We start from the raw sequence: 18,915 nt of genomic DNA on the forward strand, positions 1-18,915 counted from the left end.
GAAAAGGTAAGAAATCGATGTGAATCTTTTAATATCTAATGTGAAACAATGTGTTAAGCCCCTTTCCCCTTGAGCTACCAATGTGAAAGTAATTATTAATATATTTAGGAAGACAATATATTTTATATACATGGGGATGCCTAGACTAACTGGATAACAGTGAAAATACAGTACAAAATTGGCCAAAACAAAACCTAATTGTCACTTCTAGACACAAAAATCCCAAAGATTTTACCAACATCTTAATGTTTCCCTCTGTAGTTGATTTAAAAAATGAAAATAGAACACCTACAATGTATTTACAATGCTACCTAAGGCTTACCTGTCTGTGATACCAATATAGCACCGTTACCAGGGACATGCTCCTTTAATGGCATGAATTAAAAGTATAGTAAGAATCCTTGTCAGATTCCCCACTTATAAATATTAGAACACTTAATACAGGGAATTTTGTGAAGGACACACAATTTAGAGGTCTTAAGGCATACAGGACAGAAATTATTTAATGGGTAAAGCTACAGCGGCGCCATCCCTGACTCTAAGTCCTAATTGTTAACAGTCTGTAAAGTGGGTCTTTTTCCCTTTGGCCCAGTTGACGGGCCGCATGTAGCAGGCAGAACTTGAACTGCGGCACCACTCAGTTCCAAGTTCAGCAGTGACCCAAGGCTTAGTCTGTACTGCACTGGCAGTAAACAGACCACATTTATTCTTCACGAAACACTGCTATTCCTCTTTCCCTTCAAGGGATTCCGGAATGCTAGCCCACTGGGCGGGACTGCATCTGGTCAAAGGTTCTCACTTATAAACTTAGCTGGAGACCAATGTAAAAAATATAATAGTACAAGCAATATAGGGAAAAGGAGGATGATAATCTTTCGTGCAGGTGGGATTGTCATGAAGCCATCAATAGGAAGGTGGCCGTGGTAACAAAAATTCTGTTACTAAGAGCTAAGGCCATGCTAACAGCTGCCTGACATCCTAACCTACTCAGACAGCAGTAGAGAACCACCACCCAAATGGATAAGTGGAGCTGCTTTTTAATGGTATTTACTTGCATACTTGACATTCTTTTTACCCTATTTTTAAAGCTCAAAACCAGGGTACAGCAAATGTGTGAGAACACAGTAGGGGATGGTTTCCCTTGCTCTCCCTTTCTGCCTGCTCAGACCGTGGGCTGGTCACTGACCCTCACCCTTCTTCCAGGCCAGTGTCCAGCAAAGCTGACGGGCCACAGTCACTCTTGGCCTGTGAACGTGGACAGAGAATCTGAACTGTAGCCACCCCTACTACCTCTGTCAAGTCTGAGCTATTAAGCTCTACTTTCAAATGGAAGAACAGAAACTTCCACAAGCACTGTGTCAGTCTGCACTCAGGGTGCCTAATTCAATTCAGTGTTTATTAAGTACCTTTTCTGGACCAGGCCGTGTGCTGTATGTTACACACACCTGCACATTCTCTCCAAAATAGCTCTTGTCCTCCTAAGAGTCAAAGTCCTCTTCCTCGCATTTTAGTTGTAGGCGTCAAGACAATAAACAATGTATTTCAGATCATGGTGATAAATGCAATGAAGAAAGTGATGCTGAAAGACATTGTTCTTAACAAACAAATGTTCACGAATGAGAAGAAATGCTGTAAGAAAATATGCAGACATTTTTAATTCCCAAACTCCTGTACCCCTATGAACCCAGACCACCTCTTGTGTAAGGGTTAAAGTAGATAATTGCTAAATTCCTTTCCAACTCAACAACTCTGCTGAACTTGACCACTCCCATTATTAAGTTGTTCAATAGTTTTGACTTTAAACGCTACTGAAATTTCAGTAAGGCAAAAATGTTATGAGAGATGAAAAACAACAAATTATGTGTAGCATAGGAATTCTTTTAAAACCAGCAGAAACATGAACACTTGTTAAAAAATAAGAAACACAAACTTCTAATGCAATTATCAAAAGCTCCATGAGACTGAATTTGGTAATGATTTCTTGGTTATGACACCAAAAGCATAGGCAACAAAAACAGACAAATAGACTATATCAAACCCAAAAACCGTGCATTCCAGGACACAATCAACAGAGTGAAAATGCAACCCATGGAATAGGAGAGAATACTTCATATCACATATCTGATAAGGGATTAATATCTAAAAAATGTAGAGAACTTTTATAACAGCAAAAATAACTGGATTAAAAAATGGACAAAAGACATCTCTCCAAAGACGATAACCAAATGGCCCTAGCACAGGAAAAGATGGTAATGAGTAGAGAAATGCAAGCCAAAGCCACTCGGAGGTATCACCTCATATCCATTAGAGTGGCTAGTAGCGAAAGAATAGAAAATAACAGTTGTTGGCAAGGATGCGGAGAAATTGGAACCCACGTGCACTACTGGGGAGGTACAACTGCTATGGAGAATGGTATGGAGGTTCCTCAAAAAAATTAAAAATATCACTACCATATGACCCAGTAATCCCACTTCTGGATACACAGCCAAAGGAAGTGAAAGCAGGGTCTTGGGGAGATATTTGCACACCCATGTTTGTAGCAGCATTATTCACAACAGCCAGGAGACGGATGCACCACACCGTCCATCAACTAATGAATACACACAACGTGAGTATATACACACAGTGGAATACCATTCAGCCTTAAAGAGGAAGGAGATCCTGTCACATGATACGACACGGATGCATCTTGAGAACATTATGCTAAGTGAACTAAGTCACAAAAAGAAACACCGTATCACTACTTTCCTGAGGTACCTAGAGTAGTAAAATTCAGAGACGAAGTAGAATGCTGGTTACTGGGGGCTAGACACACAGAGCAATGGAGGAAGAGTTGTTTAATGGTTACAGAGTTTTAGTTTTGCTAGATGAAAAAGTTCTGGAGATCTGTACTTAACACTACTAAACTGTACATTTAAAAATGGTTAAGATGGCAAAAAAAGGTGAATTTTACGGTATGTGAAGATGTTTAAAAAGCAAGTTACAAAACCATTTGTAAAACATAAAAACATGCATGTAGGGTAGGAATAATATCTAAGAATCTACTGAAAAAATTTAACCGTATTTTGGATTACAGGTGAAAAACCTATTAAATTTATCAGCATTTTCAGATTTTTCTGCTAGTGAAATTTTATTCCTTTCACACATAAAAAACAAGGCTATTTCTCTGTTTAGGGATCAAAACCAGAAAGGTAATACCTGGGCTGGAGTGCCGGTGGTCACAGGAGATGGCGATTCACTAACTTTTGGCTCACTTGGGGACGTGGCTGACCCCTGCGACTCCTGGCTCGCGGGCTGGTCTGGAGACAAAGCGTCACTGCTGTCTTCGTCAAATGAGAAGTCACCCTGAGTGTGGGCATAGTCCTCCTTCCCCACGCCTAAAAAAAGAAATGATTCTTCGTTTACGTTGGCCTTGAAATATCAAGCTTAATATGAAAAAGGAGAAACATCGTTTCCCATGAAAATGTAGGAGCCGGTTTGACAAAAATTGAACATAATGTACTTCCCGATGGAAGAATACACCATTGCCTATGATTTATTCTTTGGAAAAACAAATCAGATCTGAACTGCATCAAGCCTTTGGGTCCAACTACCAGTTATAGGACGTACAGGGGACAGGAATGTTTTCAGTGATACTGGGGGCTGCAAATGTAATCAGAATTCAGAATGTGGGACATCCTAGAGGACAAAACAAGCCTGTTTTGTCAACAACTAAGCAGTAAGGAAAAAAAGGGAAGGGAGAAGACCTACTCAATAGATTAAGATTTAGGAGACCTATCAGCCAGAGGCAACGTGTGGACTCTGACCCAGAATCCAATTGTTTAAAAAAAAAAGGAGACAATGGGAAAAATGGGACTATGCTTGGGTGTCTGTTGATAAGTTCCCACTTCAAAGAGCAGCCCAGTTATACTGATGTCTTACCTTTTGGGGTCCATCTCTTTAGGACTGAATGGAATTATAGTTGACTATACTACTTAGAATTCCTGACAACGAACTGCCTAAGCTTTAAACTCATATTAATGCAAAATATGAAGTTCCCAGGAATAATGAAAACTACAATAGTTTTTAAGATTAGATATTAACTTTTTAAAATTGCTTGCTGAATAAGTAGCATTATTCTTGAAATGCCTTTTTTTTTTGTGCTAAATCTTGCCAGAAATAAAAAGAGAAACATCAGTAACTAAGCACAAGACTAGGATAAAAATGGACAGATATTGCCATTCTTAATGGATACATCTATACTCATTTGCTATTCACCTTTGGGAACTAACATTGAACAAGCTATTGTTCTTTATATTTCCTATAAGTAGACAGAAAAATAGTTTGTAAAACTATTAAACAGAAACAGTGTGATACAAGTTTAACTGAGAAAACGTGATAACGAAATCAGAACATATAAACCTCAGAGGTAACAAGAATCTGTTAATTGTTAGCAGATGCAAATCTTATAATATATAGTAGTAACAAGAATCACTGTAACTGTTAATTTCTAGTTAACCCAGAAAACAATACTCATGATGGCTGCTGGCCTTTTAATTAAATTTGTTTTATCTAAAACTAACGGGTTTCTCTTTCTCCCAGAAAATAGTAAATTTTTAGAGTCTTGCCTATAATTGCTTCCTTAACACTGGAGTCTACAGGAAGGATGTTCTTCTCTACCAGCTCCATAGGACCAGGTCTTTGAGCAATCTTTTCATTCAGATCATCTGCTAGTCGAGCTCTTTTCAACTTCATCTGAGTAGCCTGCAGGGACGGCTCTGCAAATGTTTCTAAAAGAGGAAACAAAATTTTAACCATTACTTGAATTACTATTATCTATTCCATAATGTTGTTTCAGACCAACTAACTGAATTTAAAATGGTTTAAACATATTTATGTGTTCTCAACATATGTATGGAAGGAGAAAATGACTGTTTAAGAATGCTCCAGTATGCATTTTGTACTTTTTAGTCCTGGATAGTTTTACCTTGCCTATACAATATGGATGCCCACAGGTTCAAATTAACATGACCACACGGCAAAAAGGGTATATTGCTATTTTTGACGTATGGTAGGAGGGTCAAGTTCACATTTATTAGGTATTGGGGATATACAGGATGAACAAGACAGATGTGGCCCATGGCTCAAGAAGTTTACAGCTTTGGATTTGGCTTCAATGGAAAGTCAAGTTCTGGTAGGGGAGACATTGCCTCTTAGGATATGAGTTCTTTTGCGGGGTCAATGGGAAAACCTATAATTCATATTTTTGGGTTGATCCCTGTGTGTTTCAGAGTCAGTCATTAGAATTTGGGTTTCTGAATACATATCCTTGTGTCTGTTAGGAACATTCAATTACATAGTAATTAACAGTTGTAAAGAAGAATCAACTTATCTACGTAGAAAAGCATAAAGTTGGTACAACCGACATAAAACTACAGTAAACATCGTAACTCCTTCATTTGCTTCATTCTGTCAATTATTTGTGTTTCCGGTAACTCTCATTAATACTTTTTTCCATTGTACTAAAAAATGTTTATAATTGATTAAAAATAATGATGTGGTATTAACCGAAAATTCTGAGTTGAATGTTGCTTGCCTCTTAAGTAGGCTCAGGATTAACTGATGTTATTCATGTTCTAGGCAGAATTCCCTGGCTGAAGCCCAAGGCTCAAGGCTGGTGAGCTACTCTATAGTATAGCTGTGCAACTTCTCTATCCGCCATTTGAACTCTATGTTTGCCAAAAGTCAACCTTGATTGCCCACGAAATAGTTTATATCTCTTATGACTGCTACTGTCAATGCATAACTTAATGAAATGTTATAGAAAAATAATGAACTTCAAAATAAAATTATTTATTTCTTGGAAACCTATGTTAAATGCTTTGGAAACGTGATAAAGGTGAGTCATTGAAAAAAGATAATTGTCAAATTAGTTTGGGTAGTTAATAACAATAAAAGATTTGGGAAATAGATCATAAAATCTACGATTTTAAAGCTCAGATTGCTTTTCAAGTGTCTATTGTTTTTGTTGCACCGTAAGTGGAAACTGTAGGTGGTGTACACTGTGCTTTGTGCAGTAAAGATGTGAATTCCAGGCCGGGCGCGGTGGCTCACGCCTGTAATCCCAGCACTCTGGGAGGCCGAGGCGGGTGGATCGCTTGAGCTCAGGAGTTTGAGACCAGCCTGAGCAAGAGCGAGACCTTGTCTCGACTAAAAATAGAAAGAAATTATATGGACAGCTAAAAATATATATAGAAAAAATTAGCCGGGCATGGTGGTGCATGCCTGTAGTCCCAGCTACTCGGGAGGCTGAGGCAGTAGGATCACTTGAGCCCAGGAGTTTGAGGTTGCTGTGAGCTAGGCTGACGCCACGGCACTCACTCTAGCCAGGGCAACAAAGCAATACTCTGTCTCAAAAAAAAAAAAAGATGTGAATTCCATTCATTAAAGCCTTCCCCAAAGAGAGGATTCTAGCCCTGGGTTGAAATATTGGCCAATGAATGTATACTTCTAAAAGTTAAAATAAAATGTGTGCCCAGCTGATTTTTATAGTTTTTCTATATAACCAACTGTGGTGCCAATCTTGAGATAAAACACTTCTAACCATACAGGAAGATGATAGCTGTGGAAAATTAGACCATGAGAATCACTTGTACGTTGATTTTTCAATGCTTTTCATTAAGATCTAGGTAGGATAGCCTTCTGTTTTTTTCCCCCTCTCATCACCATCCAAGTGATAATAAGCACCATGTATGTATGGAAAGAAAATATTCCCACAGCATGTACGTAGAGCCTGGCACTTTGTTACGTTTCTCTTTCTAGTCTTACTACCTCCCCATCTCCACAAGGCTGAGGCTGAACTTCAGAAAATAATTTAGGCTCTTGTCTGCCAAATTTTCAATCCAATAAAAATTGTTTGATGTTAAAATACAGCTGGGGGGCAGTTTTGAGATATTTTAAAAGTTAAAGATGACATCCTTTCTTATTTCAAAACTCCCAACTTGAGAATTGATGTCCTTAAACATCACTTATGGTTCATTCATATATACTGTTAGGTTTTATAAATGTTGGGTAGTCTTTTTTTAAAAAAGCAAATACGATTCCTTTTGATAGGTAAATGTATTTGCCTTGATTTTAATTATACTAATACAGTCTATTACAGTGAGAGGGCAAACTGCAACAGACAGCATTGTTACAAGAGAAATGTCCCTTATAGGTCAAGATATTTTCAGGCACAGAAGGAACCATTTACTCGGTTACTTACCAGTAAACTTGCTTCTTTGAAGATTCAGTTATCCCTGACAGCTGGTAGCTGCTCTACTCTACTACTGGAGTTCTGGAAAAGATTTTTCAGTCCAGTGGACTTCTGAGAGCACAATTCAAAGTACAGAAAGGCACATACCCCTCACCTCCTGCCCCTGGAGTGAGGACAGCCACATAATCATAGATTCTTTAAGATTAGAAAAGACCTGTACAGACCAACTTGATACTTGGAACTTCTTTACCACCTTCTTAATATGGTGTTTTTTCTCTATCACAGCAGCCTGTTTATTCCCCACAGAGTGTTTCCGACAATCTAATTCCCCCTTGTTTTCCTTGTTTATTATCTGTCTCTGCCACTGGACCCTAAGTTCTACAAAGGCAGGCATCCATCTGTCTTGCTCACTCGTTGGGTCTCTGGTGTGTAGCACGCTGGCCAATGAATGAATCTCTCTAATAACAGTTACCCTATCACCTCCTGAAGATTTCACGTCTGGCCTTCAGAATATTAGCCCCTATGTTGAGCTATAATCTAATACTTTGTAATATCAACCTAATTCTAGTAGTAACTTTAATCCTAATTAGATCATTAGGCCCAGAGAGAACAAATCTTCTTTCCTACCTGACAGTTGTCTATAAATGTCTGAGAAGTTTTCAGATTCTTCTTGTATCTTCTCAAGGCTTAACATACCCAAAACTATCACAGGATCAAGCTCCTAGTCTGGCTCCATAAATTAGAGAAGCAAAACAATAAAAGAAAATGTAATTTGGGAGTTTATGGTAGAGGTGTTAGTTTTCAGGAATGCTCTGTCTTCAGACAGAGTAACATGCTGGCCTGAGCCATGTGTTTAGCCATAGATGGAATGGAACAGTCCCTACCAGCCTCGTGAGTGGTGAGGCTGGGTGACAGATCATTTGGTGGTGGGGCATTATGATAATGGTCATATCAAGCTGGATTGTTGCAAATGGCAACAAAGAGAAACGCTGGGTGTGGGCATTGCACCAGGTAGACATAAACAAGATCCAAGTAGCTGGAAATCTAGGGTGTGGTACCCTTCCCTTTATGACTTAACGAGCAGGGTACATGCCCCTCACTGATACAGAAATCCTCTGGACCAAAAGTATTCTTCCAGAACAGTATGGTAGAGACACCTATGGTACCAGCTGGTGGGGAAGAGTCAGTCCATTAATTGGTTATCTGGAGACTCAAACCTTCCCCATGTATCTAAAATAATGTTTTAGCTTTGGGTCTTCATGTTGCTATCCAATTTGGAGGATGTCAGCCTGTGGGGTAAAAAGTTATTAAAATGGGAATAAACAGAAATGGTGGAATTCTCACTGCTTTTCTTGAGAAAATGCAGCAAAATAATAAATAAAACCTTTACCTTCTAAAATGTGCATCCTGACAAGTTCAGAACGATCTGGTCGGCTCCGAATCTTGTGTTTCAAGAAGTTTTCGGTCTTTAAAGAAAGACAAGACAGTCTTTTCATACATTATTTATGATTTATCATGGTTTTAAATTTCTTTCAAGGTACTCCATTTAAATAAATTGTATACTCTTTATGTCGTATCTTTTGAGAGGAAGAAAAGAGTAGAAATTAGTACTTACAGAAACTACTATCCAATGCATGACTTAAACTACAGCCTTCAAAATCTTACAGGGACTTGAATAGTATATTGATATAAAAGCAAGCACTTTTTTTATGGAGTTTTATTTTAAAACGTGGCAATGTCAAAAACTCATGATTTTGAATATGAGTTTTCAATAAACATAAGATTTAGATCACTTAAATATCTAAAATCAATGAAACCTATACTGTAGGTCAAGTAAGAATCCACTTTGATAACAAATTTCCTAAAAATTCTTATGTCTTTTCTTTCATGACTTCATATCCTTGATCTTATTTTCTTAATTACAACTGTACTCACTATTTAAGCAGTAGGATTTTTAAAATGGGTTTTATATTTTATAAGACTCTAAGAGATCATTATTACATTCCGGGAAATTTTTCTTATTCCTGGGCTTGAGCAATCCTTCTGCCTCAGCTTCCCAAGTAGCTAGGACTATAGGCATGCACCACCATACCAGGCTAATTTTTCTTTCTTTCTTTGTGTCACCCTGGGTAGAGTGCAGGGGTGTCATCATAGCTCACTGGAACCTCAAACTCCTGGGCTCAAACGATCCTTCTGCCTCAGCCTCCCAAGTAGCTGGGACTACTGGCATATGCCACTATGCCTGGCTAATTTTTCTATTTTTTGTAGAGACAGGGGTCTCACTCTTGCTTAGGATGGTCTTGAACTCCTGAGCTCAAGGGTTCCTCCCACCTCGGCCTCCCAGACTGTTAGGATTACAGGTGTGAGCCATAACATCCAGCTCATAATGGCATTTTTAAAGAAAATAATAAACGCCAATGTAATGTGCAACTATGATAGCGCCATCTCAAGGAATAAAGCAAAGTTGAATGTAGCAATGTTCTTTGATTTGGCCGAGTTCTCCTACTCATGGTCACAGGTACAGGTAATGCAGATCCAGATCTAGTAGGGAAACCACCTATATACCTGCTGTCAGCACATCACTTGGTGTCTCTCTGCAGGGGTCACAAATGACATAATTACTTCCCTACTATATCACCAAAAACTATTGTTATGCTCTGAAAGCAAGAAAGTGAAGAAGTGACTTGTCCTTTATACACAAAGCTAGTTGAGGTTTTAAAAGGACAAAATTTGAATGTCATGTATTTTCTACAAACCTCTAAGATCAAACTACCCCCAGTAAATACTCTCTCTGCCATGTATCCTGAAAATACACTACGTTTTCACTACTGACATATTTAGGAATAAGATTGCTACTTGTCCACAGGTACTTTAGAATAAAGGAGAGAAATAGAGTATTTTAAAGTAAAATTTCTTACTCTGGCTCGTTCCAAGCTTTTTATCTGTTCATGGAATGCCGCTGGGCTCTTCAAAGCTGTGAGGGGAAAAGAAATTGTTTTCACGGCATAAATAGAGGAGTTCAGACTTCAGCCCACAGTTACAGTGTATCATGTTGATAATCCTATTAGTTCACATTTACAGTTCCATTTATTTACTAGTTCCTTCTTTGAAACCTCAAATTTTACAGAATAAAAATTATGTACTTCCCAAATAAAACAAGTAGACATTTTAAATAGAGTTATATACATAATGACAATGCATGTATCTGGTCAGACTAGTTCCGACCACTAGTTGGGGCAAATTTCTGTTGCCGAGGGAAATATTTGATGGTTCCTTAACAGGTCTTTGCTCTCAATGGCCATATAAGCTACTGGAAAAAGATCACACATTCTTGGGAGTGATCTAACCTTGAACACACGACACTCTGTATCCAACAGATCTGAAGTCCCATTTATTGAGAACCCACAATGGGCCTTAGCTCTATGCTCTGTGGTCAATCATAATTATATTCCTGTTGGTCTTCACGGTAAGGTAGGTATAAGCCCCAGCACAGAGGAAGGCTCAAGGAGGTTAAGTGAATCCTTGAGGTTATACAGCTAGATGGTGGTCAAAGTGGGATTTAAATCTAAGCTTTTGAATTTGAAAGGTTCATGCTCTTTCTACCATACCACAAGGCGACTCACTCTGAATACAGAGTGACTCTTTAATATGCTAACTGCCAGGATATCAAATATTCTAGAATCCCATTGTGAGGGTCAGCAGTGTTTACCAAAACATCGCCTATGACAGTATTTCTATCACTTATCTTTGCACTATCCTTTTCATGTATGTCCACTATTGCCTGATAACACCCTGCACTTACAGACACAGGCAGTCAGATGAGTGGATGGGACATAGGACTAGGATTCCTTGAGCTGTCATCTCCAAGACTTGACCAATCATCTCCTACAACATTATTTTGAGCTCTAGTACTTGAAGCACCCAGGGACTCCCAGGAGCCCAGCCCAATCAGGTTTGGCTAGGGACCAGCTCCCCAAAGCAGATTAGAGCTGGCCTAGCAGTGGTGTCTGAAACATCATAATTTGATCCAGTTTGACTGATTGGTTCACAGTCAGGAATGTGGTAGTGGGGAAATCTGGCAGATTATCAAAGGAACTTTTGACTATCACAATGCCAGATTTAAAACATTTAGATAATTAATAGTAGTCCAGGAATAAAAAAAAGTTTAACTGGGAAAATTATCTGCTGTAGAGAAAAATCCTTATCATAAGAAACAAATGGTTTTACGGGCGAGAAAACAATTCAGTTATAAAACACTAGAAATTACAAAATGACATTATCCTTTCCAGTCTTCTGAAATATTTAGATATTTTAAATCAATCAATCAAGTCTATCTTAATTTTAAACTGCATCTGGTTTTTTAAATGATTCTCTTAGGTTGGCAATGCTGATGCCTGATTTTTCCTTATAAATTTCTCTGGCAATTGTTGATTCAATGGATGTAACTCAAAGTAGAGTGGGATACAGGTTCTTTTTGGACATGCCCATCTTGTTACATCACGTGGGACACAACAGTGATGCTGTAAATCTTACGTGGCATGATGCCCTGGTCCACTAGTTGTTCTCTCGTCCTCCTCTGCTGCAGCCGCAGCTGGAGCACTGTGAAAAGGAAATAATCACCATTGGCATTTATCAGTAACTGGAGGATCCAATTTATACAATTCCAGAGGAGATACAATTAGGTTTCATTAAACATCTTCTATTTCATAATAAACAAGGAGGATATTACCTGGCACCACCCAACTTGCAAAAAGAAAATCATTTTGTGATTTCTGCCCATTTGGTGAACATTAAAGTTTACTCAGCATATTTTTTGTTTATTAATAATCATAATTTGATGACTAAAGCTAAGTATTTATTTAAATACATTCACACAGTACCCAGAAAATATATATGTTGGCTTATATATTAAGACTTGTTAATAAATCACATTCACAGAAATAGAAACATGAAATTCCTTGACATTCCTTAGTTTTTTTTTTTTTTTTTTAAAAAAAATAAGTTAATGGCAAAATTTATTTCAAGGACAGACCGACTTCTTTGGAGGGACTTACACCATCAGGAACAAATTTTAAATAGCTTTAATGAAGCCTACCTACATAATAAAAACTAGACCTATATTACTAACGACCCAATAGGAAATTTCTAAATTAGGAATTTAAAGTATATTAACCTGTGCTCAAACATAATACCACATCTCATTCTTTAAGTTCTAAGAAAGTCACAAATCAAATGATACCTTGTTATTTTAATAAAAGTCAATTATGACAACTGGTAGAGAACAAGATATATATGATGAAATGTAGATATCCAGTTTGCCAAATTTAATCAAAAATTAATTTTTTTCCTAGATTTTTAAAGCAGATTCCTTTTATAACCATCTATATATTTTTTATCTGGAAAGTGAGCCAATTTAAAAAAGGAGGACTATATGAAATGACTTTGAAAAATATTTTTGTTGGTTTACCTTACAGTCAAATCGGGTTTCCATTTTAAGTTTCCCTTTTGTTTTTGTTTTAAACCATAGATAAAACCAAGGTTAGGATGATGAAGAGCCTGCTTGAAGGCTGTCAGTACGCTACAAAAATTCATCTGTGTTTCTTAAACAGTGGGAAGAGAAGCCAATTTTCTAGTGAGGGATGATGATGGCTGAAGTGAGAGGCTGGCTGGGACTCGTCTCCTACCGAGGCTCACATTTAGTGCACATGGTGTCGCCTCCTTGCAGTAAAACCCTGAGGCCTGCAGACGTGGGCACCGTGGCCCTTACAGCCCTTGTTTTTCTCTTAGCCTTGTGCTGCTGACTGCAGAGCAGAGCAGTCAGATACACTTCAAGAGTCTAAACTGCAAAATGGCTTTTAAAAGTATTTTCTTATCATTGTTAGGTACAAATGTCATCCTCCACTGGATACAGCAATATGTTTTTTGTCTGTTTGGGGCCATAGGGTCACAAAGCTTCACTGACATCCCATTGAGAACTGAAGCAACTGACATGAGATTCTGTTACACAAAGCAAAAGAAAAATTAAATGAGTCTGAAAAAAATGTATGCACATTTCTGACATTAAGATGTTCTGTGATACTTTGAATCAATTATGCTCTAACACAAAGATCTTTCCCCTGATAACTTATAGTTCACTGAGAATAGTATGTTCCCACTGTGCTTTACAAGGAACAAAAATCACCAAGGAGCTGACCTGCGCATCTGCTAGCACCCAAATGCCTGCATACTCTACCATTCTTCCAGGAAGGCTACAGTCAGTGCTTGTCTGCACTTGAGGTGGTCCATATTCAAGAAGTAGAATCCCAAGAAAAGGACAACTGAGAGGAGAAAAGGGTTAGAACAGTTGTCCAGTTCAAAGGTTGACACTTCTGGAACATGACATATGTCTGTTGGGAAATCTCTGGCAGTAGTAGCTTTCCTTTCTCCCAAGGGAAAATTCAAAAGACTAAAAAAGAGTAATGAAAACATCAACAGCCCCCCTTTTTGGCTTAAAACAAACACAAAAAATGTATCATACATATGAGACAAATGTGTCAAACACAATAGATTTTTGGGGTGAATGGCATCTTTGAATGATGTACACATTTGCAACAACTTGGTCTGCAAACCAACACTGATGACATCTCCGAAGCGTCTCCTGATGTTCACTGGTCATTTCAGGTGGCCTCATGTACGGGGATGGCAGCCCTGTCAGCTGTACCATCTATGACTAGAAATCACACTTTGGTGTTGATGTGCGAGGGTACCCGCTACCACAAGGGCCACACACAAAATGGATGTATGTCACTCTGACCTGTTTCTCCTACCAACACTTCTCACACCAAACATGTGGGCTTTTCCCTCACACCTGCCAGTTCTCCAACTTTCTGGACACCGACTAGGTGTTCCACAATTCAATTCTGACACTACATACCTGGAGTTACTGTCAGATCCTACGAGTTAAAAGGCTCCGTCCCATAAGACTGCCCTCACTTCAGATGCGAACTGCTAGTCTAGGCCACCCATATTTCTGACTCATGGGTTACACAGTCGTGGACTTTCTACAGTCCCTCCTCAGGTTTGACAAATTTGCTAGAATGGCTCACAGAACTCAGGAAGGCACTTTATTTACTACTGCTGGTTTACTATAAAGGACGCAACTCGGGAACAGCCAAATGGAAGAGATACATAGGGCAAGCTATGGAGAAAGGGGCACAGAGCTTCCATGCCCTTTTCTAGGCACACACAACACCCTCGCTATGATCATGCCTTGTCTCTCTGGTGACCAGCCCCTATGCTGGGACCATCTAGGGTCTCCCAGCTACCTGTCACCTCATTAGCATACAAAACCCACTCTTACCACTCTGGAGAGTCTAAGGATCTCAGAAAGAAGCTCTTGCATCAAGAACTGTGGACTATGACTAAATATATAATAGAAGATGCTCCTATCATCCCTGTTACTGAGGAAATTCCAAGGATTTTAGGAGCTCTGTGCCAGGAACCAGGGACAAAGACATTTCTTATTATATCACAATATCATAGACACCAATCGCCAACTGTTAAAACAAACACAAACACAAACTATTTGTGTTTTCGATCCCATTTTCTAGATGGCCAAACAAGCAAACAGCTCTATTTATGTCACATTGCTTGAAGGTAGGAAAATAATCTCCCCAATTAATGCGCTCTTCCTTGCCTATTAACTTTCCCAAGAAGCAAGAACATCACATACAAGCATTACTCAAAGCAGCTGTGACCATCAGCCTCCCCCAGGCATGTCCACTGATTTAGAGCGTATCTATGAGGTGTCTTGGTGCCGTATGGGATACAAACCCATGGGAAAGAGCAGCAGCAGTCGCTGTGAATGGAAGATCTGTTTTTAAGCAAAGACATTAGGAAGAATATGAATGGAAGGGGAAGCACATTTGCAAGTAACTAGTCATTTTGTCAAGTGTGTTGATCACCCAGCTTCTTTGGGTTTTCACCCACACCAACGGGTGGATAGTACTGCACAAGTTACGTTGAATATGAGGCACAATGTCCTGACAAGAGACCTGGGTATGCTGCCACCTTTGGTCAGTATTAAAACACAATGAGGCCGGGCGTGGTAGCTCATGCCTGTAATCCCAGCACTTTGGGAGGCCGAGGCAGCAGGGTTGCTTGAGGCTAGGAGTTCAAGACCAGACTGGGCAACACAGTGAGACCCCCGTCTCTACAAAAAATACAAAAATTAGCCAGGCACAGTAACACATGCCTATAGTCCTAATTACTTGGGAGGCTGAGGCAGCAGGATTGTTTGAGCCCTGGAGTTTGAGGCTGCAGTGAGCTACGATGACACCACTGCACTGCAACCTGGGCCACGGCAAGAGTCTGTCTCCAAAAAAAAAAAAAAAAAAAAAAAAAAAGCAAAGAACAACCTAAAACAACAACAACAAACCACAATTACAGTATTTGATTATATCAAACACAACCAGTCATTCACAAGTTGACAAAGGTTATTCTGAGAACAACCACTGGGTATACGACGTACTGATCATACAGGTACAGGCTCATAATTTTAGAAAACATGACACTTCCTTTCAGTGCTCATTAGTAAGAAAAAAAAAATTAATGTATTACAAATCACAACAGAGGTCTGCACCTTAGAGGCAGATCATCCAAGGCCAGGAAGAACATGGCTTGAATGACGTAGACAGCTTAATTATCACGCCACAGTGGCAGGCAGGAGTTGGGCAGAATTTGTCAGTGCTTACCCAGGACTGCGAAAGGGCTAAGGGACCCTGCAAATAGAGGACCCAACTCTTTTAATGATCAGAGAGGCATCCACAGTTGTGGGAGCAGGATGCTTTATCAAGTGTCTCTGGGACCTTCGTGGATTAGGTCTGGAGGAGACCCTCTTCCTCCTTTTTCAGCCCCCACGCTCCCCCTCGGGTGCTTGTGTCTGCGTGGGGGGAGAGAAGGCCTCGATCACAGAATGTTACTCAGTGCACTGCGCAGCTGAAGTTCTTAAGACCAGTGACTAAGCTGGCACACTGGCTGATCTCTGGAAAACCTGACACAGTCTGCACGTGCTGACAAGATTTCATTTCCGTAGTTGCAAACCAAAGTTGAGACACTGGCCAAGCACTGCTTTCCTGTGGCGGCAGCCGCCGCAGCATTCACAGTGGTGATGGCACAGCTGCCTGCGAAGCCAGTGTCCCCGGCAATGGCCTTCCGTCTGAAAACTGAACCCAAGAGCATGCTCCCCCTGGTGCCTCGTGGAGGGGATGGACTATGCTGTCGGGCGACATCATAGCCTCCGTCCTATTTGGAAGTTGACTGACATTCAGTATCTTCCACAGCCATGGCACGAATAACTGCTTGTAAGAAAAGGATACACGTAAGGCTATGGAATTCTCAGGGGAAAACACAGCTCAAAACACTCAGTGACTGAGTATCTACAGCCTTTCAGGAAACACAGGACACAGGTAACAGAGTGAAATAGAAGCAAGTTGCAATTGTTCACATTTGAACATTTTCAAATGTCTTTATCTTTGAAAAATCTAGAACCTAAATCAATCCAATACCTGGTCCTGAGAAGTCCTTAAGTTTAAAATTAAAGTTAAAAACATAATTTAAACCTGTTTGATTTTCTCAAAAAAAAAAAAAAGGGAGGGGGCAGGGGCAGATATTAAAAAAAGCACATCTCATACAGGTAGCCGTGTATTCTCTGTGTAAAACATTTACCCTAAATTGAGAGTTCCACCACAGCTATGTATTTCCAGATGGTAAAACTCACAAGAGGCACACAGGGGTCCCCATCAACAGAGGGAGATGAGGTTATAAGTCTATTTGCTCACTGTATATGTATCACATCTTTCTTAACTACCCTGAGTTCAGGTGTTTTTACTAAAAAAAAAAATCTTTTCACACATTATTACATTATAAGAATGATATATGTTCATTATACAAAATATGAAACTGGCAAGTCATTCATTGGCTCTGAATTTGATTATTTTTATCAGAGAAAAAGACCACAAGATACAAAATTAGAATATTCAGCAGTTTTTTCTAAAGAAATTCTCTCAAAAATTACATAAAAATTTAGTTGACAACAATTACAACCCATCATTCTACTCTAGGTAAAATAAAAAGATGTGAAAACAGCTACTCAAATAAATATGTGTACACATACATTCACGGCAACTCTAGTCACAATAGCCAAAAGGCGGAAACAGCCCAAATGTCATCACAGATAACTGGATAAAGAAGCTGTGGTATATCTAAACAATGGAATGTTGCTCAGCCACAACCAGGAATTAAGTATTGATACAGACTACAACATGGATGAACCTGAAAAACACTGTAAGTGAAAGAAGCCAGGCACAAAAGGGCACATATTGTATGATTCCATTTACCTAAAATACCCAGAATTGGTAAATTAAGAGACAGAGTGGAGAACAGTAGTTGCCAGGGACTGACGGGAAAGGGGTCTGGGAGTAATTGCTTAATGGCTAATTTTGTTGTGTGAATTTCGTGTCCATTAAAAATAACAACAACAGGGGAACACACTTTAAGGACTAATTTCTCACTAATCAAATTTCTTAGTTCCCAACCACCCCAGGCTCACCCCTTCTCACCACCATAATTCCATTAACTATTCATGGTGACTTGATCTTTTAATAATTTAGTAACTACAGTAACAGCTATATTATATATTCCCCATCACACCAAATTCTTGTATTTTTTGCCTCTGTTTTCTCTCATAGGCCTCATCCTTATATTTCTAGCACCTTCCACAGTACTTGCCATATATAGAAGTTTCAATAAACATGTTTTTCTTAACTTCACATGATATAATTAGAGTATATAACTAAGTTACTATTTTCTAAGAAAAGAGAATACTATGCCACACTTAAGGATAAATTGTCAAAAAGATTTTCTATGGTTGATTATGATGGGGCAAAAATCAACACTGTTTCACTTCCCTGCGTGAATTTGGGGTTTGGGATTATTTCTGAATTGCTATTGGTGGTCGGAACAGAAGACAAAATGTAATTATGTTGTTTCGAAGGGTAAAAAAAAAAAAGACTAAAAAAGGGAGACTATGGGCAAAGAAGACTATCATGAAAAAGTGGTAGATACTAATTTCTTTTCATCTCTATTTATAATTAATGTGAAATCCATGCTGCATTAAAGAGAAGGCACTTAGGTACTCTCATGGATAAAAAGTAGCGACCAAAAGTAACAGATTTTTACTTGTATTTTCAGGGGTCAAATTTGCTAATTATAAAATAAGGTTCTTCTTTAAGTGATTTTAAAACATGGAATGCAGAGGCCAAAAATAAAATGGTGGTTTGTTCTGTAAGAACTGTGCTATCTGCACTGATTAAGCAAACTTCCATCACCACTTCCTGTCTGAAACAAATGCAGAGTTACACAGTGTGTGCATAAATCTAAACCTCACACATTACAGAGAGAAAACAGCGTTTTGATCAGGAATTTTTAACTATTTTCTAATTAAAAGGAGAACATCATCAAGTTAACTAAAAAACTGTGCAACCTGGTGTTTGAAAAGAAGGCCTTAGACTAAGTGGAAATACGGCTATTCATTTCAATGTAAGGAAGTCTAGAAGCTCAGGCATAGAACCAGCAAGATCCTATGGGTTAAAAATGAATTGTTTGGAGAACAAACCAAATATTGTTTTAACTTCTATGCATTG

The 18,915-nt window shown here is 38.9% G+C and overlaps 1 protein-coding gene across 3 annotated transcripts in view; it reads right to left on the bottom strand.

Moving 5' to 3' along the window:
* Positions 1-18,915, bottom strand: part of MRTFB (myocardin related transcription factor B) — a 173,618-nt gene that overhangs the window by 35,562 nt on the left and 119,141 nt on the right. For all 3 annotated transcript variants that reach the window (XM_069486905.1, XM_069486906.1, XM_069486907.1), the window contains 5 exons: positions 11,768-11,833; positions 10,153-10,208; positions 8,625-8,700; positions 4,608-4,769; positions 3,199-3,377 (listed from right to left, as the gene is read on the bottom strand). In XM_069486905.1, coding sequence (XP_069343006.1) covers positions 3,199-3,377; positions 4,608-4,769; positions 8,625-8,700; positions 10,153-10,208; positions 11,768-11,833 — 539 coding nt within the window. The remainder of the gene's footprint in view (positions 1-3,198; positions 3,378-4,607; positions 4,770-8,624; positions 8,701-10,152; positions 10,209-11,767; positions 11,834-18,915) is intronic.

The sequence above is a fragment of the Eulemur rufifrons genome, chromosome 14 (genome assembly GCF_041146395.1).
Source record: "Eulemur rufifrons isolate Redbay chromosome 14, OSU_ERuf_1, whole genome shotgun sequence".
NCBI lineage: Eukaryota > Metazoa > Chordata > Mammalia > Primates > Lemuridae > Eulemur > Eulemur rufifrons.